Here is a 22,398-nt window from a genome sequence, read left to right on the forward strand (position 1 = left end):
TTCATGGTTAGAAGAAAATTTCTTATTTATAACTGGTTTTTTGCAACTCAATTTAGTGTCAATCTGGTTCAATGCTAGTTAAATCAATCCAATTTAATCACTTTTAAACTTTTAAAATTAAAACCAAACAAAATTTTTTGGGTTTTTTAATATACTAATTTGATTTTTTAAATTTGATTTTTTTTTCTAGTTTTCTTAGTTTAATCATTTTTTTTTCAGGTTTTTTCCCCTAATTTTTTTTTGTGAGAATCTAGCTCTCTAATACATAATAAATAATTCATCAAATTAATTAGTGCATATTTGATGCAATACAATTTTTAGGGTAGATTATTTATTTTCTTAGTTATATTGTTTCTATTTATTTTAGAAAAAAAATCATGCTCTAATTTTTTTTTCCTATTTAGTTTAAAAATTCAAATATTATACTTTATAATTTTATTTTTTTCTATTTATTTTAGAGTCCCTATAATGACTATAATACATTGATTACGGTTTATAATTTACATTATCTGATATTGAATGCCGAACTATGATCACATAAACTATAATTTAAATTATCTGATTTGGCCAGGTTCGGAACTATGAACACAAGAATATATCTGATATTGAATGCAGAAGATTACATTCCTGGAAAACCAACACAGAAACATTGCCAGAAGACGCCATGCAGAAAGGCACCACCTTGTTGTGACAGCAGCCAACTCAGACGCCAAAATATCCAAACTTTGTTGCTAGACACCCCGCTGTGTGGATCGGAATAACATCTCATGATCGAGGCAATGCATCTTTTTATACGACTCATCCTAGCTCTGCAGAAGAAAAATTGAAGTGTCACTGCCAATTTTCACAAACCATCAAAAGCGTAAGAGCAGAACACTCTCCGATTCTATCTAGCAATTATGGACGTTAGAGGCAACACCACCAAGAAAAACCATAAAAAAGGCGGTTACATCACATCCATAGAAGAAAGCAAGTTATAGAGAGAACCTAAACCTGCTGATTTTCATCATAAGATGCGAAATGATAAAATTCAAACCCCAAGAATGTTGGATTGACAGGCACTATGGTCTCCATGGCAATTAGGACAGATAGGGCTAATGAAATAGGAAAGATCCCTGCTACGCCTGTATTAAATCCATCTTCAGCTCATGCAAGCACTGTTAAACCATTCCAGAACATGAAGTCCAGCCTCCCAGAATCACCTCAACCAAAAGCAATGCCATCAAGACATCCTAAAATAACAAAAAAGAAAACTCTAAAATAACAATCCATGACCAAAATGAAGGAAAGACAAAACAGAGGAGAACATAAAAACATCAAGAATTTTAAAATTTACCTTAAACAATATGAGATTGCTGAAGAGAGTGATATGCTGCTTCATTCATTCAATTTCCTAGCCTCGCCATTCCCTGTATCAATGTAAATGGTTCTGGTCATTAACAGATTATGAGGATAAATTTGATGCACCAGCTAAAAAAGAAAAGGGAACCAAATCATATCCCAACGATAAAAGTGAATATTTTACTTGTGGATGATGCTGTTCAGGTGAAGGTCTTATTATGAAGCTGAATGAACAACCATCTGAAAAAGATGAAACGGAAATTCCAAAAAAAAAAAAAAAGAGGAGGAGGGAGATGTTTAAAATGAGATCATTTTCATCATTGTTAAATTTATTTCTGTTTGGATACGCAAGGAAAAGCATATGAAGAAAAAGAAGTGGAAGGGGGTGCTACGATCCATCTGGATCTTGAAATGGAGGAAAGAATGCTTACATGCTTGGGAATTTGGTGGAAAAGTATTTACAAACCTACGTCCTTGGAAGCAACTTTTAAAAGCACCCAGTATTCGTTTCTTCCTTTAAAAATATAAAAGTAAATGCTTGTCCATTATGCTTACTAAACCCCTGAAACCACAGTTTCAAGGCCAGAAAAATGAGGCATTTTATTAGACCATAAGACCAATCACAGTCTGTCATTTGTCTTCTCTGAAGTATTCTCATTTAATATTTCATATACAGTGTTTCAGTTGAACTCCTAAATTGTTCCCAAAAGCAGAACAACTTACATGAGTTCTAATACCTTGTATTATTAATTTGATTTCACACCAGAAAGCTTATCTTTAAAGAGCATAAATGAAAAAAGAAAACAGGAAAGTTTTGAAACAATTGTAACTAAAAGAGGACGACAATCTTCACAATATCATGACTTAAGGTGACAGAGAGTCGAAGGGAGGGAATGGTAGAAAGCGCAAACCCAGCCAAGAGCAGCAATGAAAGGATTGCAAGAGGTGTGTCCATATATATATATATATATATATATATATATATATATATATATATATATATATATAAGCAATGCAAGATAGAATTTGGCTCCTTCAAATGCCTCAAGCCAAAGAAATGGGTTCCTCATATCATGTGTGGTGGACTATAATACAAGGACGTAGCTGAAAACATAAAAAGCTTACAAATGGGACATGCAAAACCCAAAATTTAAAACATTTGGTTTCCAATAAAAAATATGTGCTAGTAGGCTGATCTCGTTGAATTTCACAAGATGAATTAGACTTCAACCTTGTATAATCTTCTGAGCAACCCAGATGCATCAAGTTCAAAAACACTTTAATGTTGACTTTATTGGAATGCCTTTTATAACAGAATATACGACGGGGGGAGAGAAGAAACATAAATACTCAAATCCACACCCATGGAAAAAAGAAGAAGAAGAAGCAAACCATAAATGGATAGAAGGGAGCCAAACTCAACCTAAACAGCCATAAAAGATAATTCATTAAAAATATAAAATAACATGATGTGATATGACATCTACACTACAAGACTCCTTATATAGCCTTAGATAGTCTTTGGTGCTTGCAAGATTTCTATTTCCTTGACCTCTTGAAACCAATAATCTCATACGTATAGCTTAACTTTCCTAAGATACTATTTCAAGGTTTTGACTCATTTATTCTGAAAACACATATGACCAAGTCAAACCATTAATTAAAGACCATCTTATCCACTACATCACATATTTAAATTCTAGCATCGTTATTGTGTTAAACTGCTCCTTGCAGGATTACTTAGCGTAGACCACAATACTGAATAACATCATCTCAGTTTAAAGAACATAAACAAGCAAAAATGAGTTTGATGTACCTGAAATTTGTAATAGGGAGGTTACATGTTCTGCATAGGAGGAAGAAACAGTGAACGTGGTAGAACCAAACAATGTGTAATCCATTAACAATCTCCATCCAAACTAGCAAGCATCTCCTTTGCTAATATATTAGCCTCCTGTAGCTCCCCTTTCAAGCAGAGTGGTGCGATAAGAGAGTAATAAGAGTCAAAGAAATTACATTGAGAAACCCTCTTCAAATCACCAGGGTTCTCCACCATGTTATCTACTTTATTCACAGATGCCAAATCAAAATCATTTATTTCACAAGAAGTTACAGTGCTGGATGAAACACTACTAAAACCATTCAACTCTGAAAGTGGCAGCAGTTCTTGAGATTCATGAAAAGGGCCAAACCACCTTTCAACAGGAAAAAATACAGAGCTAACTTCATTAAGTACAGTAACTGCTTCCTTGATACTTCCCTGCTCACATAAAAAGACAAGAATACTTTCTACTGATTCTGTTTCCACCTCTGTGTTGACTCTGTTTATCAGCTCCTTAACAGATTGTGACTGAAGCATTTCTCTTAAAATGCTCCTGGCCTCTTCCATCCTCCCCTTTGCACAAAGACCTCTTATCAAACGCAGAAAACCCAAGAAATCAGGGGATATACCTTTCCCCTTGTGTTCAAAATAAAATCCTAGAGCCCCTTCCATATCACCCTTCTGACAAAAACCATAAATCACAGAGCTGACAGTAAATTCATCAGGAACAAGGTATTTGATCTCCATATGATCCAGAATCATCAAGGCTTCCTCTAGTTGTCCAAATTTGCAGTAACCGTGAATGAATGAGTTATAGATGCGTGTGTTTCCTTTATAGCCCTTGAGGAGCATCCTCTCAAGTAATTTCTTGGCATCCACCAGATATCCTTCTTTACATAAGTTGTCAACGAGTGTCGCATATGTTATTTCTGAGGGAATCAAGTTGATTTTCTCTAATGAATCAAACAGCCGAAATGCTTCAACAAGACAACCCTGTCGGCACAGTCCGTTTATGACTGAGTTATAAGTTATTATGTTAAAAATTACACCCATGTTTTCAACAAAAGCACAGAGATCTAAAGCCTTGACAGGATACCCTCCTTTGCAAAGGCCATCAACAATGATAGAGTAATCAACCACATCCATAACTGGTAGATTATGTTTAGCTCCCATGACAAGTTCATAGGCAGCCAAAAATCTACCAGTTTTCATTAGTACTTTTAAAGCACAAACAGGAAAAGTGACAGATGAATCACTTTCCTTCATCTTACTCAGAAAACAAAGTGCACTGTTAATGTCTTTCAGACTGAGGTAATGCAGTAGTATCTTACTTAATTTAGGTTCAGCAATGCCATAGTCTTTCATAAAACTTCCTATTAAGAGCTTACTCAGCCATATTTTTCCATCATCAATAAGCCCTTTCAAAATTGAATAGTAAGACTTACATGTAACAATCAACTGATTCTTCCTGAGCACCATGCACACTTCAGTTGCAGCCAGGGGACATTTCTGCTTGCACAGAAAACTGATTGTGTCATTGCATATAGTGTCATACATGTCCAACCCCAGATTCTCAATTCTATAAATTAGATTCAAAACTCCCTCCATGCTTTCTGCTTTAGCTATTGCCTTGATTAAAGTCATATATATGCCCACATCAAAAGTCAAACCTTTCTCACTGAGTTCAATGAATACCTCTGTGGCCAGATCCACCATACCATTCTTGCACAGCCCATTAATCATACAATTGTAGCATGCAACTGAAGAAGCTAACATCTTCCTAAACTCATCAAATATCTCAAGTGCTTCATCAATTCTACTGGATTTACAATATCCATTGATCAATGTACAATAAGTAACCGAGTCTGCAACCAAATCCATTTCTTTCATTCCTTTGTACAGTGCATACACATCTTCAAATGCACCAACCATAAAGAGTGCTTTGATAAGTATGTTACACATTACAATATCCATGCAAACTCCAGCTTCTTCCCACCTCCTTTTAATTTCCAAAATCCCTGCACTGTTCTCTTCCACTGTGTACCCATGTAACAATGTACTGTATGTAACTACATCTCCTTGTATCCTTTTTGAGACTTCATCTGCTTCTAATGTCCTCCCACTCTTGCACAACCCATTGATCAAAGTATTATAAGTAACAATGCTTGGACTAATCCTCTTAAGCTCCATGTCCTCAAGCAACTGATAAACACGATCAAAGTCTCCTTCCCTACAAAACCCTTCAATCAAAACAGCATAAACGAACTCATCCACTTCCATTCCCATATCTTCAACCATCTTAAATGCTGCAAACGCCTCATCCATTTTTCCTTTCTGGCAAAACCCCATCACGATTGAAGTATAGGTAACCAAATTGGGTCTTGACCCATTTTCAATCATCTTGTCGAGAAAACCAACCGCCTTCTCCACATTCCCTCCCTTAGAAAAACCATCAATGAGTACAGTATAGCTTACCATATCCAGATTTATTCCTTTTCCCACCATTTCCCCATGCTTTCGTAACGCTTCCATTAACATCCCTTCCCTAAAATACCCACAAATCCAATTGCTATAAAAGACAACATCAAATGCCAGTCCTTCCTTCTCCATCCTACAAACCAAATCACAGACCTCACTAACTCTACCTAACATACAAAGTGCACTCACAAGTGTAGTATATGTCACAACATTGGGCCTTAAAGCTCCAACCTTTACAGCATTTTCAAAAAACCCAATAGCAAGTTCTGGCTTTCCTATCTTACAAAACCCATAAATGATTGAACTACAAACAAAATTATTAAAAGGGTATCTAACTTTCTCATCCTTCATTAACTCTAACACCTCAATTGCTCCACTCATATTTCTTTTATAACTAAAACTATGAATCAGTGAACAAAAAGTAAAAGAAGAAGGCAAAATACCATAATTCCTCAAGCAATCTTTTAGTATCGACAAACCCTTCTCAGGGTCCTTTTTATTGACACTAAAACCTCGAATTAAAGAATCCCAAACGCCAAATCCTGAAACTTTTGAAGATTTCTCCATCTGGGTCTTCATAAAATGCTCTGCTTCTTCAAATTTTTCGAGTTTGAGGAGAGCACAGGTGAAAACTGAATGAGTTTGGGGGTTGCATTTGATCTTGTTTCGATTAATTTGACAGAAAAAGTGAGTGATCAATTCGTATTTCTGGGATTTTGAGAGAAAGTGGAGAAATTGGTTGATGGATTTGAGAGTTGGAGAGAACCCACTTTTGAGTAGAGTTTGTACAGAAGAGGAGGAGGAGGAGGAGGGAGGAGGGAAAGACATCAGTTTTCTTTGCTCCTTTGAATTTGGAAAACGCTGTTCTGTGTCATTAAGGATTTTGGGCTCGGGGTAACTCACACAGTCCGCAGGGAATCCTCGAAAGGATTTGAGGTCCCAGTCCGAAATATGGAATATTTTTCAAAATAAACTATCGAGGTTATGGTAAAATAAAACCTGAACTACAAGCTTCACCTATTATATCTTTAAATTTTTTTGACCTGAACTACAAGCTTCACCTATTATATCCTTAAATTATTTTTATAAAAATCAAGATTTATTATGTTTAAAAATTATATTAATTTTTTTTTTGAGATTTATTATGTTTAAAAATTATATTAAAATTAATTTTGTTTTATTTTTAACATTAACTATCAAAATTATTTAAAAATATTTAAAAATATATTAATATAATATTTTTTAAATAAAAAATCATTTAAAAATAAAAATTACAGTATTTCTAAACACTCACCTAGAAACTCACTTAATAAAATTTGTTAATGTAAAATAAATTAATTATTGTCTATGTATTTATTATCATTACACCATTAAACAAAGCAACTATAATTAAGTGATTGATTAAGATCATATTTAATATTATGGTAGTAATTATTTTTTTTGAAAATATATTTAAATAATATTTTTTTTATTTTTTAAAATTTAATTTTAATATTAATACATAAAAAACGTTGTAAAAAAACTTTCAAAAAATAATAATTTGTAGCTAACAAAAATAAAAAATCTTCAATAATATGATTAGACGAGAGTCCTCCGATCTCTAATTTTCATGATCTTAAACCTTCAATTTTGATCTATATGTGTTGTTAAGCATTCTGATTTTGGTATTAAGTGTATTAAAAGAAAATAAAAGTTTTTTAGATAATTGTTATTTGGTTGTAAAATAATTATTAGTTTTAAGAAGAAAATAGAGTAGATAAGATTTAACGGATCACAAGGGAAGGAATGAAGGGCACGTGACCTCCTCGTGATTTGAATTTTAATAAGATAGATTGACGACCACCTTGCCATGTTGGGATCAAAATTGGTGCAAATTAGTAAACAAGCTACCATGTTGAAACCTCAACAGTAAATGAAGGGTGTAGTAATAGCGCAACCAAAGAAGGCATCGAACCTTCAGTCCTTCAATGCCTGTTCTAACTCGTATCCATGGTAGCTTGGTAAAAGGATGTCTTTTGCTGGATTCTATCCTCAAAAAACTACACAGCAAACATCGAGTCATGCCTTTTAATGCTTATGAGCGACTATAAGCAGATTTCTCATTCATATGGATGGAGAAAAAAAATTAAGAACGGGGCTTTTCCAGGAGAATGTGCTTTGTAACAATTGTTATGAAGAGCAATTGTTCATCTTCACTATAGACAGCAAACACTTTCATTTAATATATATTTCAATAAAATAAACTTTTTTAAAATAATTCTTTTAATTTCGCCCTCCTCAATTTTTTTTCTTGCTCCGCCCCTGCCTGTAATGATCATTAATCTTGGTGCATTGACGAGGCTCCTAGGAAGAGATTTTACGCTTATACAATGGATAGTATAAATTTCCTCTATTGACGATAAAGCCAATGCCACAATCTTATCAATGCTGACAATTTTAGGCAGGCATTTCAAGGGAAAGAACTTCAAACTGGGAAGTTCGTAATTGACCATCTCTGTCTCAGTCGCATTCTCTTCGAAGAAATCTTCAAGGTTCTTGTACTTACTGATATATAGAGTCTCCAGTTTAGGGAGTTGCTTGATCGTGCTCCATGAGAAGACATGTCTCAGATTATCACATTTTTCTAGAGACGAGAACTTTAGATTTGCAAAGCTTCTAGGTGACACATGCCCTTCCACTATATTACTCGATCTTAGCAGATCATAAAGTCTCAAATCCTCCAAGTTGGGAAAGATGTCTTCTACTAATTCCTTCTCCTTTGTAAGAATCTCCACCGCATTACATCCGGAGACAACACTTTTTTTCAGGCCCTCCATATTTTGCATGCCGAAATCATATAGATTGTTAATGTCACCATAAGGATCATTTCCTAGAAACTCCTGGGAACGACTGAGTACGCCGATGATTGCACCGAGGGCCGCGGGAGAACTACCAGCTCTATATTCCAGTTGTGTGAATTCTGGTTACTGTCTTATGTATTTGTCAGAAAATTTGAATCTACCGACAGAAAATTGGATGCTCAACAGCCTTTTTTTACATTTTTCTAGAGACAAGAACTTTAGATTCGCAAAGCTTCTAGGTGACACATGCCCTTCCACTATATTACTCGATCTTAGCAGATCATAAAGTCTCAAATCCTCCAAGTTGGGAAAGATGTCTTCTTCTAATTCCTTCTCCTTTGCAAGAATCTCCATCCCATTACATCCGGAGACAACACTTTTTTTTAGGCCCTCCATATTTTGCATGCCAAAATCATATAGATTGTTAATGTCACCATAAGGATCATTTCCTAGAAACTCCTGGGAACGACTGAGTACGCCGATGATTGCACCGAGGGCCGCGGGAGAACTACTAGCTCTATATTCCAATTGTGTGAATTCTGGTTACTGTCTTATGTATTTGTCAGAAAATTTGAATCTACCGACAGAAAATTGGATGCTCAACAGCCTTTTTTTTTTTCGAGGACCAACTCTAGCAAAGAAAACGCTCAAGTTGTTCAACCGTTAGGACTTTGAGTTGTGGTAGGGTTTACTAAGTGCCCTGGTTCAGATTCCCCCATCCCAAGAATCCTTCTTCCAAATTAACAGCAGATCAGATGATCACTACCATTGGGCCTTCACACACACCATGGAGTCATCGAAAACAACGTTAAAGACTAGTTTTCCAAAGATATTATTACTAAGATTTCATGCCCGTATAATTTCAAGATTTAATTATGTGTTGAATTATAAGGAATCAGTTGCAAATTTCATTCAAAATATATCATAAGATATTGAAAGAAGATCACTTAAACAGTAGAACATAGAAGCAAAGAAACATCTCTTAAGCAAAGCAAGTTAAATAAGCTTCAGTCAATCTCTCTTCTTTCCCTAGTTGAGGAAATGAATCCGTAGACAAATAAAACTTAACAGCAACAACATTGCAAGAATCCATGAAGTCAGTTATACAGAATGATTACATCAAGCAAGCTGCAGTGAAAATTTTGCTTTCTTTGTAGGCCCTAAATTCATGAAGTCAACTTCTTTAATCTTCAGGCTTTTCGGCAAAAACTGGCAGCCTGCATCATTATTAAACCAGCAAGTTTACCAGTCAAACTTGCAGCTAAAAACACTCGATTAGTTGAGATTTTAATTTAAATCAATTTTAATATTTATCAGGCTAATCTTGAATGACTTACAGACTTAGCAGTTTAATTATAAATAAAAAAATTAAAAATTAAAAATTGTTACGTGAATGACTTACAGACTTAGCAGTTTAATTTATAAATAAAAAAATTAAACATTGTTACATAAGATATTGAAAGAAGATCACTTAAACAGCAGAATATAGAAGCAAAAAACATCTCTTCTTTCCCTAGTTGAGGAAATGAATCCGTAGACAAATAAAACTTAACAGCAACAACATTGCAAGAATCCATGAAGTCAGTTATAAAGAATGATTACATCAAGCAAGCTGCAGTGAAAATTTTGCTTTCTTTGTAGGCCCTAAATTCATGAAGTCAACTTCTTTAATCTTCAGGCTTTTCCAGCAAAAACTGATAGCCTGTGCATCATTATTAAACCAGCAAGTTTACCAGTCAAACTTGCAGCTAAAAACACTCGATTAGTTGAGATTTTAATTTAAATCAATTTTAATATTTATCAGGCTAATCTTGAATGACTTACAGACTTAGCAGTTTAATTATAAATAAAAAAATTAAAAATTAAAAATTGTTACGTCCAAGTTAACTGATGACCTAAAAACTCAGAATTTTGTTCAGGTGGGATCCCGAACCAGCTTGAAAACCATCATGATTTGTAGCTCTTGACCACCACCTTCTATTTTTTAAAATTGTTAAGAGGCCTGGAGTTTGGGTTTGAGCTGAGCCCAAATTAGCCTTTGTGTGTTTCCGTGGTCAGTTGTATTTATTGAACAAAAGTATAGAAAAGCCCGCTTCTTAAGCCCAAAAGAAAAGGAGTATTTCAGTAAATTGCAAGTCAGTCCTTATACTTTTAAGAAATAGAAACGGTTAGTTCCTCTGGTTAGGAAAGAAAAAACAAAAACGTGAGAAATCTGAGAACAACTTGATGGTTAAAGCTGGGAAAAACATTGACTTTTAATTTCAGAAACTAAAAGGACTAATTTAATATTCTCACAAAATATAATTTGTAATTGCATGGACTTAGGTGGCCAAGTGGTCAAGTGGGTGTGGGAGATACCAAGAAACACATTGAGAGCATCATTTCCAAAATCCTTAAATCTTGCTAGGAGAGCAGTTATTTTAATTATTTAATTTCCCAAGTTTAAATAGTTTATAGTTTTAATAATGCAAGGGGATTGGAGACCCAATTTTATTTAATTACCTAAATACATTAATTTTATGAAAATATAATATAATTATAACTGGTTGAAGATTATATTTATTGAAATTCTATTTTTTTTGTTCAACTTTCTTCTCCAATTGGGACTCTAAATTATATATTCTCTTAAGGAATTCAATTATTTATGTGAAAGAAATTGCCGCTTAAACACAAACTTTGGTACCATTTACTTAGTAAAATATACATTACAACTATAATAATGCACACGGACTTGGCTCTCACGGGATGGATAGATTTGTAGAATTGGTAGAACCAAGCCCGGATGCTTGGTCTCGTCGAGCTACAACCTTTCTTTTATTTTTTTTATTTTTTCAGTTGAATTGACTGGTTTTTAATCATAGAAATTAAAACTTCTTTTGTTTCCAAGAAAATAGGATACATAAAAAATAAACTATATTGTGACTTAGAGCGGAAAACGTGCATTAGAGGCAAAAAAAAAAAAAAAAACTCTTTTAATGAAAAAAATATTCCCAATTTGGAAATTCATACAGTAGTAATATGGAGATTCAATATAATTTCCAGCAACGGATGTGTTTATTTATATGAAAATTTTCTTTGAACAAATACGAAGGAAAGACCAAAGAAAAGATAGTCCATAGGCAATGATGAAGTCACCGGCAATTCTCTTCAGGTCAAGAAGACGGTCCCGTTGTGTTCGTATCACTGTTTATGCATAGACTAAAAAAATATTCTGCTCGTTGGTGCGACTGCAATTTATTTTTGTTTTTTGTTTTTTTTTGTGATATGTGATTGTCTATGAGGTCTCTATTGGTGCATTTCTTTGTTTTTTTTTTTTTTTGTGATATGTGATTGTCTATGAGGTCCTCACCAACAACAACAACAGAATTCCAGCTTCCTATATTTAGTTTTTTTTTTAAATAAAAAAATATAAAGGAAGTATAGTATCTCTTGGTAGTTATACTTCAAATAATGATATCTAAATTCTCCTATACATATTTATATGTGTAATTAAAGATTATTGAATTTCAAATTCCACGTGCCACAGTAACATAATCAGTAATTGGAGCTACCAATGTAGTTTTTACATAAAAATAAATATCTGTGCAATAGATTTCTCATTGTAAATTATATTTAATACTATTTAAAAGCTTTGGTTAACAAAAAAAATTTATTAAATATGATGGATTGAATGATCAATCCTGCATAAAAAATTTGCATCTTAATAATTTGGAAATTATAATATTGATGAAGTGTTTAATAATGCAATTAATATTAGTAATATAAAAAACATTAATCAGCATAGGCTTAAGAAAATATTTGGTTGAATAAATAATAATGAAAAATTAAATTTTGCGTTTCTAGCTTTAAATTAACTAATATAATATATAAGGACAACCGTTTGTCTCAATTTTGAGTTCAAATGTCCACATAAATAAATAAAATAATTATTATAATTATACTGTAAAATTAAAAGGGTATTTTAAAATACAATAACAATTATTTTTTAAAATATTTTTTATTTGTAAATATATTAAAATATTTTTTTATTTTTTAAAATTTATTTTTAATATTAATACATCAAAAAAATTCAAAAAAATAACAAAATTAACTTTAAATAAATAAATAAATTTTAGCTGAATTATGTTCGGACGGCGCTCCCATGGAAGGCTAAAAAGGATAAACATAACAGGCGATAAGTAATCATATTAATCGCTGACAAAGGGACCAGATCAAAACTATTTTATCCAGAAGTGACCATTTTTTAATAGCTTGGCTTGCTTGCATTTCTAGTTAAAAAAAATATTTTTTTATTATTATTGATGTTGTTGTTTTAGTAGAATATGCACCATAGCCCCTCGTTGGTAGCTGAACAGATAAAATACTTTTTCCTAATGTTTTGACGTGGTTAAATTTATGATCAAATGAACTTTTTATAATTTTTATAAGTAAATTGACCATATCTTATAAAAAAATATTCACGTGCAAGGCTTAATTTGTTATTTTATATATTATTGAATCATTCTGTTGAGACGGAAGAAAATGAGACGCTAAAGATAGATAAAATATGTTTTTCCTGTCTTTTCTGTTTTGAAATAACAAAAATATATTCTAAAATTATTTTAAAAATATATGAATTTTATTTTATTTTATTCACCATTAACTAAATAAAATACAGAAATAATTACAATATCTTATATATTATTATCAAACACAATTTTATTTTCATTTTTTTAAGTATCTTGTCCTTTTATTTTCATTATGTTTATCTTTTTTGTTTCAGATAGCAATATACTATTTTTATGATTTATTTTCATTTCTCTAATCAAATATATTTATATTTTCTTTCTTCTAAAACACTAATCGGACATGTAGATACATGTTCAATGAATGATTTTGTTCATCTACGAAAATTCAAGTTCAAATGTTTTTATCTTTTCTTAATGAATTTTTGTTCTCTTTTATGTTTGATTTTTTTTAAAAAAAAATTGATTCTATTTATTTCTTTATTCATTTTGTTTTTTTTTTCCTTCTCCTTGACATATTCATCATGTTCTGTTCTCACGGGACCTGTTGATGGAATTGAATGGAAATCACAATTCTGAAAATATTAACTAATATTTTTTTTTGAGAAGCCAATAAATATCGTGCAAAAAAATAAATTATTGGTATTACAATCTTATTTGAATAAAATAAATTATTCCATACACAATTATTTTAACAAATTCTTATATAATGTTTGCTGATATTGATAATGCCTAGAATCAATATATATGGAAAGGTTTGACTACTGAATTGAAGTTGAATTTTCTCAAGCATAATTTTCAAATTCAAAGATTTAAATTAAGCATATTTATTTTTGGGATAATGATATTATCTCTCCATAATGAACAGTAGCAATCTATTATATGCTAATTAACTATATCATTACTGATTGGAGTGTTAACATATTAACAAGGTTTAGTGACCTTATTTTCACCCTTAATTTTGATATCCAACCATATATGATATTTAGAATAAATTAACATAAAAACATGGAATTTATAAAAATAGAAATAGAAATTCAAACATGAACAGTAGCTGTTCCTCATAATGACCGACCTCTGGTGGAAAAGGGGGGAGAAAGGAAATGTGGCGCCAAAATTTTCTTCTTGGACATGATACAATGATATTAAATTTTTCCTGTCAATCTCAATCAAAATCCCTATCAGAAATAAAATATCACTTTAATTTCTTATGTTTGTTAAGCACAGTAAATTTAATACTTATTTAGTTGCGTGATTATCTTGAGAAAATTAATTAATTCAAGATAATAATCAATATATAACAGTAAAATAAGTGCAAAATGTTGGTAATTTTCTCTAAATTGACAAATGAACTGCTGGCATAAATTTGCCAGATTATGTCATGACAAATCGTGTTAATATATGATAAGTAATTCCGTGTAGATTTTTGAATTTATCAATCTCTTAACTAAGAGGTTCATAATCAATTATAAAATACTTATAAAATATTGTGCCTCTCTTTTATTGCAAATCATAATCAATTATATTATAAAATACTTATAAAATATTGTGCCTATCTTTTATTGCAAATCATAATTATTTATAGAGTTTTTTTTTCTACATTGCATCATCTATAAATTGCAATAAACTAAAAATAGGGAATATATATAAATTAAGAGTTCCATTTAATTAATATCATGTTTTCTTATTAAAAAAAGAGATTTTATACTGCAATAAATAAAATTATAAATACCATAAGGTGCTACTGTATATAAAATTTTGTAAACAATAAAGAGTAAAATGAGTTTATATTTATGGTTTCTGAGTTATATTTTGTCTTCAATAAAAACTATTCGTTGACTAAGGACTCCTTCCTGAAGGGATAAAAGTAAAGCAACTTGCCCGTCAACTTGAAGGAATTAATTTAGCTGTAGACCATTGGGTATATATTTTCATTAATATTTATTTTTTCTTGCTTTTTTATGAAAATATTATCCAATTCATACATCAAACTTTATCAATCATTGTGCTTAATCCTAACCCCACGGCAACATTTTTCTTCCTAATGAAGTCAAGCAATCCAAGTCATCCAGTCATCCACCAAGCTGTGGGAGGATTGGACTGACCATTTCAAACACTCAATTTCTGTCCTTGTAGTAAAAATGAGGAATAATTTTTACAATATGCTTTGAAATTGTTCATAAAAAAAATGATAAATCAACAAAAAATTTAGTTCCATGGTACTCTCAATTACTTTAAATAAAAAAAAATTATTTAATATATTTTCAATAAAAATCCTATTTTTTTCTTGAAACTAGAACAATGAAAAATATTGAAGAATCTTAAACCATTCTTCCCCTTGATTTTGGTTAGCAAGGACCTTTCAAGCTTTCTTTAGTGAAAGTGATTTTACCACTAAAGTAATCTTGAAATTGCTTGATGACTTCGTATTACCCTAATTCCATAGATTGGGAGCAAACAAAGTAATATATATAGTTTCACATGGGAATAAAATATAGCGAAGTGGTTAGCAGAAAAGGTATTTCCATATAACAAGTCACACGCAATATTCAATCATAAACACATACTGATTCAACCTTTACAAACATTATAATCCATTGAGAAAGAGAGAAGACAAGGAGAGATGGGTGGTTGTTTTTCATGCAAATCATCTACAAAATTCAACAATATTCGAGTAGTTCACTTCAATGGTTATGTACAAGAATTTGAAAATCCTGTGTCAGTTAGCCAAGTGACTACAGGCCAATTACCCTCAAGGAATCTTGTCTTCACTGCCGCTCAGCTTCTTTCTGCGGAATCGAAACCGTTGAAGCCCGATGTTCAGCTAGAGACAGGCCAAATCTACTTCTTGCTTCCATACTCGATACTGCAGCCTGATGTTTCTCCTGTGGATTTTCTTGCTTTAGTAAAGAAGCTCAGTTCAATAGCAAAGTCTAGCAGGTGCGGTCAGGCTAAGTCTTCAGGAACTAGTTCCTCGTTGGGCCAGAGTAATCCGATATGTAGAGCACAGGTTAGAACGTCATGGAAGCCGGTTTTGGATACCATCAGAGAGAAGTCCTTCAACCGGAGGAGTGAATCAGACCTGCAGGACATGGATTTCGAGACCTCGAAAAGGAGCTTGAGGTGTGATGTATTCTTGTAACTAACCAAAAGAGGACAGCAGTTCTGGAAAATGCAGCAAATGATAATTTGTAAGCTTAAGTTTGACGTGTGATGTATTCTAGCAGTTGTAGCTTGCTATTAGATTTTGAGAGATATAATGTGAATATACAGGCACACAAATGGTGCCTAGCCTGCTTTTTAATCTTTTTCATTTATATTGCATTCTAATCCGCATCATTTCAATTTCCTGATTGTATTGCTATTCCAAATTCTGAAAGTGTTGGGAAGATCATCAACATCGGAGACTCAATTGGACGTATATGCATGAGAGTTTACAGATCCGAATAAACAAATACTTGCCACCGTTAGTTTAGCTCCGATACCACTTGTTAGGGAGGGAGATATATGTTGGGGAATCACTCGAGACTGCACGCATAAAGGTTTACATACATAACATTTAACCCAACAATCGACTGTGAATCTATATACCACCCACCTTCTTGTTCCTTTTCAGTTTAAGATTTTTATCATCTGTAGTTTGTGGGGTTAGTGTAATATGATAATATTACAATCATGTATACGAAAGTTCTAAGCAGACTTGTTATGCTTCTTTGATCAAGAACGGCAGCTTGATTTTCAGGGTCTATATTGCTCGGACTCGAGATCTATATCAGATATGGGGGCGTAACCGACATGCATACCTATGTTTTCGTATCTTTCCATATAATTGGAGTCCCCGTGTGTCTATAGATCCATATCTGATACGGGTACTCTAAGGAAAAATGAAGGACGTCAAAGCAACATAGGTTAGGACGACTGGCAAGTATGGTTTGAAAGAAAGCGAGGTAGGTGATTGAACGTGGCTTGACCGAATCCTGAAAATTCAGTTCTGCCTTGGTGATAGAGGATCTAGCTGTAGGATTAACCAGAACATTCGTTTCAAAACTAGCCATCTGATCTTGTAACTAGATACATAGTTCGGATTGCCTGAAAATTGTCTCTCTTATTGGTGGAAGCTGAAACGCATAGCTGAATGGCTGGCCAAGGAAACTAGTTGCCATCGATGGTCACTAAGAACCAGGTTTTGCACTGATCTCTGTGGTATTGTGGACGCGAAAAGGGAAGGACCACGAATTTTTCAGGAAAATGCTTAAAAGAAAACAGCTTCTCGTTGCAAAATACCTAGTAATCACATAATTTATTTGCTGTTTTGATTAAGGATGATGAAGTACTGTAATCAATGAAGCTCAAACCTTGTTTACAGGAAGGTTCTCCAGCTACCAACGGAAGTATAGAACCTTCCTTTCTTTGCTGATAATAGAATAATCGCATGAATAAACCAAGAGAAGGGACTTAAAACCTGATAAACCACATAAAAGTGTTCATTGTAAACTGCTAGATTGCCACAAATCAAAGAATATTAAAGAGGGACAACAATGGGGGCTGGTGGGACTCTTTCTTGAATAGGTGAGCAGTCCCAACCATCTTCTTTGCTATCAGATACAGTGAAATGATTAGGAACCCAAGTTTCTCCCTTTGATGCCCTCTCTTTAGCAAGTTTTCTCTGGTTATCCTCAACTGTGCTCTTTGCTTCTCTTGCCTTCGTCCAGTTTTTGCTCAGTATGCCTTTGCTCACCTCACTCCACACTGCAGTTGATTCAGTTGGCCAAATTCCCTTACAAAACAAGAAAACAGCGGGATGCAAGCATCATAAACCAAGTCATGTATCCTTGCATGCACATTACATATACAAATCAGAATATATTGAAACTCTCAACACAGCAGAATAGCCTTTTTGCAGCAAGACAATGTATTGATTGCTACAGAGAGAAATCTATCTGCCACGGTGAAACAAAGAACTCAACCTTCTGAGTCTAAACCAGGATTTTGGTGGTCATATAGAAGAGTCATTTCTGAAAGTCTCTTAATAAGAAGCACGAGAAAAAAATATCAAGCGACCGATAAGTATAAACTATGAAGCTACCTGCAAATCCTTGACTATAGGAGTCTTGAGCTCAGAGTACACTTCCTTTGCATCATATATAATTGTCTCCTTGCCACTATTAATGTCCTTGGCTTTGACAATACTGGATCAGTAAGTGATTTCAGTAAGAATCTTTCAGTGAGATTAACACTAATCTTAAACTATTTACACGCATAATGATTCTAGAAGAAGTTTGTTTCTGTGTGAATATACATCTACCTGTTCCAGTATCCTTCAACCTCATAAAAGGTCTTCATAGATGAAGACTGGTAGATCTTTCCTTTAACTCGATGCTCTCCTCTACGTCCTAATAAAGAACTGGTAATGTAGCATAACTCAGCTTCAAGACCAGTCTCCTGGCAAGAAATTTTTACCTTGCCAATCCAATCAACCCGAGGTGGAAGAAATCTGATCATGAGCTTTGGTGAATTCATCATATAAGTTTCTCCATGATTCAGGAGTTTAAGTTGCCTTTTTCCAATCACTTCAGCTTCTACTCTTGTGCCTTCACAATCAATGAAAAATAAAACCAAGTTGCTACATCATTAAGAAAACCAAAATCCATGTTACCTAAAAGCAAGCTAAAGCAGTTTGGGAAAAGTAGTCCTACCATAGAATTTTGGAACAGGTTTTTGGCACCAAATCAGCTCAATATTTTCTTTCTCGTCCGTCGCGTGGAGGGCTGAAACTGGTGGATGATGGGACACCTGAAACCATGAATTAAACGAATCCAATCATATGATATAACACGCCCTCTGTTGTAAAGTCCAAGCCCATCGGATCTCACGAGAATTTTAAGTACCTGTTCAAGTAGAACATTGAGGCTTCCTCTGGAAACATGGTGAGTCTCTCCAAGAATGGGATTGTAAGGGGCAACACCAAAAGAGGGAGGACGTGTAGTAGATATGCTCCATGCTACAACAGAGGTGAATCTGTCCAGTGAGCTCTCAGCATTGTTGCACTGCTGCAACAGATTTTTGCTGAAGCAGTAGGCTGATTCACCAAAACATTGGAGCTGGGACTTTGGAATGTTGAATAGAGGTGGAAGCTGAACTTGGCAAAATGAACACAATTATCAGTACTTTGGTCCAAAAGAATGTGTTACATTAAATTAATACTCCTGTAATTAATCAAGATGAGGTATGAGACAACTTTGGGTAAACCTCAATTTTGCAGCTAATGATTCATCAATGTTCCGCTTCTAACCTCTTAGTTTAAAATTTCACAATATTACATTTCTAATTTTCAAAAAGTTCTGATGTTACTTCTAACTGGTAAGGTAGTATTTGATATTGTAGTAATATTTGTTTTTTAAAGTACTTTTCACTTGAAAATGCATCAAAATAAATTTTTTTAATAACATCAACACATCAAAACAATTCAAAAACATAAAAAAAAATATTTGAATTAAATTTTCTATTTTTGAAAAGTGCAGTCATGCCACAATACAATACGGTTACCTAAATAGCCTACTTTTTAAATTCAGTTTTTGAGGTTTTATATAGGTTTCTAAATGTTTTTGTAAGAAAATTATGACTTATATATGGACTTAAGAGGAAAAAATGAGAGAAAAGTAAAAAAATAATAAAATAAAAATATGAAAAATTTAGATTTTTGTTATTTAGTTAGTGATAAAGGATAAAATTGAAACTTTCTAAAAAATATAAGGGTAAAATTGAAAAAATTTAAACTACAAGGACAAGAGTGAAATATTGATAAATCTATGAGGGTAAATAAATAGTTTACCCAATAATAATTCAATTTGTTAATGATTGTGATTATCTATAAAATATGTAATTTCTCAGAAAAGAAAATTAAAAAAAAATATGATTTTAGCATAGATGTGCTATGAGGCGTGTTAGGTTATTATTTAATGACATAAAGTATAAATACATATAGGACAAAAATATGCTTGGATGGAGGAATGGAGTCGAAGACATAACAATAAATATATTTTTATTACAACTTAGAGCAAATTTATGTCATTTCAAACAAAAATTCAAGAGAACATGTATGACTATCTTCATCTTTTTTTTGTTCTTAAACAACCTACCGATTTTTATTGTGGAAATAATGGCATTAGCATAATTAGCAAGACAAGGATTGTAAAAACTGAAAACAAAAATAATGTTTCAATGTTCATTTGAACAATAGCACATTTATAAAAACCAAAAAAGGATAGGTCAACCACAATTCATATGAATAATGAATCTCCTGCCAATTTTATTTTTTTAATTCTTTCAATTGCATCATTTTATGATTTTATTATATGAAATGAAACTTCAAATTAAAACGTACAGAAAATACACGTCTCACCCTAAATTTGCAACAATTTTTATTTTGTTCAAAAATTATTTTGTTTATTTTTCAATATCTGAGTTAGAGAGAGAGAAGAGAAAGTTGCCTGAAAAACTACGAAAGAAAAAGAAAATGGTGGTTGTCGTGATACCAAAAACAAAAATGGTCAAACTTGGTGTCTATGGATTCCGTTCGATAAGGAAAGTTTGATGGTGGTGGCTTTTGTTGACCTATAGGTCACATATTAATATTTATAATATCTTGTATTATGATGATAACAATTAAATAAAAAAATAGACTAATAATATGCTTGAATGAGATTAAGTTTAAACAGGTTTTATATGAAGATCACATCAACAAATATATGAAATTTAATGAATAAATTCATCAATAAGTCCAAGATGCAAAACAAGTGAAGACTTAACTATTAAGGATTCATTGTATCTTACTCAATAGCAAACTAAAATGAACTCACAAACTTCACAGTGCATGCAGAACTAGAATTGATAACATTTAATCGATTCAAGTTTCATCAGGTTTGAAATTGTCAGAATTGATTTTTAAGCTGAATTGGTCAACTGCTTGGGCATATCTAATGAATAAGTCAATGATATTCGTCCATGATAAACACCTGAGAATTTTGCAAGAACTAGTCAACCGTTTTAAGCATCAAAGACATTTTAACAGTTATAAACGGCTAGTTTTTTTTTAAACATATATATATATATATATATATATATATAGAAGTTATTCCAAAAAGACAAACCAACTAGAAATCATAAATCCTAACATACAGTTGTGTTGAATTAAATCTTTATATTCTTGCGCAAGACTATAAAATCTCACATTCATTACACATACACATGTTCAATCATCCTAAGTGTTATTGAGTTATGGAGATTATAGTTTTTAATTGTATCATCTACTATTTTAGAGAATAAATCTTGTTGTAAACAAATCATAATTGTAAACACTTAAGAGTTTGGATAAACTCTTGGTATTGGCAAGATATTGTCACCAAGAGAAAAATCCTGAAATCTCAAAGTGGTGTAATTGTTTAGTGTGGATTTATCAAGGACATTGCATCTTTCACTTGAATTAATAAAAGAATACAATACTTAAGTGTGGTTTATACTTGAGGTGTAGATGTAGGTTTGTTGAACCGCATTAAAAACCAAGTTTGCACTCTCTTTTTCTTTATTTATTTACTTTAAACACTTTAATTATATTGTTGATTAATGTGTTATATGTGTTTAGTATGATTACTTGCATTATTTGACATAATTAATAGAACATTTAATTCACCTCCTTTAGGTATTATTGTTGTCTTAATCCTTAAACAACAAATTTTTTCAAGGCTATGATACGTTGGGGCACGAACCTTTAGCGTTGGGTTTTTTATTTTTATTTTTTCAATAACATCTTCTAATTCAAAAAAATATATTGAACTCATAGGAATTTATAATCTAAATCACAAGTTTGGTGAGTTAACACAGGTGGAGTGAAACTAATTCAATATATCATCATCTCAATATATAAAAAAAAATTTATATATATATATGAGCTTCAATTATTATTTTTAAAGTCAAACCTCTTTTTAATGGTTTTTGAAGTTGCTTTTAAACTCGCGTGACTAATCTTTGTTTTTTATATTATTTTTTGTTCTTTGCTTTTATTTAATTTTTATCTTGGAATCCATTAAGTTGATTATATCACATCAAGACAACTCTCATATAATTTAAATATAATTTAAATAGAAATTCAAAGTTGACAAGAAATTGAGTTAAAAGTTTCAAGTTTAACTCCTTGAATTAGATTTAATAACAATATTAAAGAATTCCATGTAATTTAATTTTTCTATATATTTAAAAAGATTTTAATACAACCCGCGACAAAATAGAGTAAATTAGAAACCTATTGTTTTCTCAAACAAATTAAGTGATTTTTATAATATCTTCACTTTAATCCCTAAATAATGAGATATATATATATATATATATATATATATATATATATATATATCAAATA

At 32.1% G+C, this 22,398-nt stretch overlaps 3 protein-coding genes across 9 annotated transcripts; 1 reads left to right on the forward strand and 2 right to left on the reverse strand.

The window, feature by feature from the left end:
• Nucleotides 1-482: 482 nt before the first annotated feature.
• Nucleotides 483-6,627, reverse strand: LOC105120919 (Pentatricopeptide repeat (PPR) superfamily protein). 7 transcript variants are annotated; one of them, XM_011019343.1, is made up of 5 exons: nt 3,158-6,627; nt 2,655-2,764; nt 1,808-1,903; nt 1,337-1,409; nt 483-1,232 (listed from the first exon to the last, which is right to left on the reverse strand). In XM_011019343.1, the coding sequence occupies exon 1, from the start codon at nt 6,467-6,469 to the stop codon at nt 3,242-3,244; it is 3,228 nt and encodes a 1,075-aa protein (XP_011017645.1). In that variant the 5' UTR covers nt 6,470-6,627; the 3' UTR covers nt 483-1,232; nt 1,337-1,409; nt 1,808-1,903; nt 2,655-2,764; nt 3,158-3,241. The 7 variants fall into 7 exon arrangements, with proteins under 7 accessions (XP_011017645.1, XP_011017643.1, XP_011017647.1 ...); XM_011019341.1 differs by having other exon boundaries at nt 1,773-1,903; XM_011019345.1 differs by lacking the exons at nt 1,808-1,903; nt 2,655-2,764 and having other exon boundaries at nt 483-809; nt 994-1,232.
• An 8,982-nt stretch (nt 6,628-15,609) lies between these two features.
• LOC105121307 (uncharacterized) lies at nt 15,610-16,128 on the forward strand. The gene has a single exon (XM_011019903.1). It carries the CDS (start codon nt 15,610-15,612, stop codon nt 16,126-16,128), a length of 519 nt encoding a protein of 172 aa, XP_011018205.1.
• Nucleotides 16,129-17,259: 1,131 nt separating this feature from the next.
• Nucleotides 17,260-19,135, reverse strand: ORP4C (OSBP(oxysterol binding protein)-related protein 4C; the record flags this gene model as incomplete). The annotated part of the gene is made up of 5 exons (XM_011019904.1): nt 17,260-17,763; nt 18,073-18,175; nt 18,292-18,577; nt 18,683-18,779; nt 18,875-19,135. Coding segments are annotated over 5 exons (1,002 nt in total), but the record flags the coding sequence as incomplete, so codon positions are not given.
• Between the last annotated feature and the right edge of the window lie 3,263 nt (nt 19,136-22,398).

The sequence above is a fragment of the Populus euphratica genome, unplaced genomic scaffold (assembly GCF_000495115.2).
Source record: "Populus euphratica unplaced genomic scaffold, PopEup_1.0 scaffold31.1, whole genome shotgun sequence".
NCBI lineage: Eukaryota > Viridiplantae > Streptophyta > Magnoliopsida > Malpighiales > Salicaceae > Populus > Populus euphratica.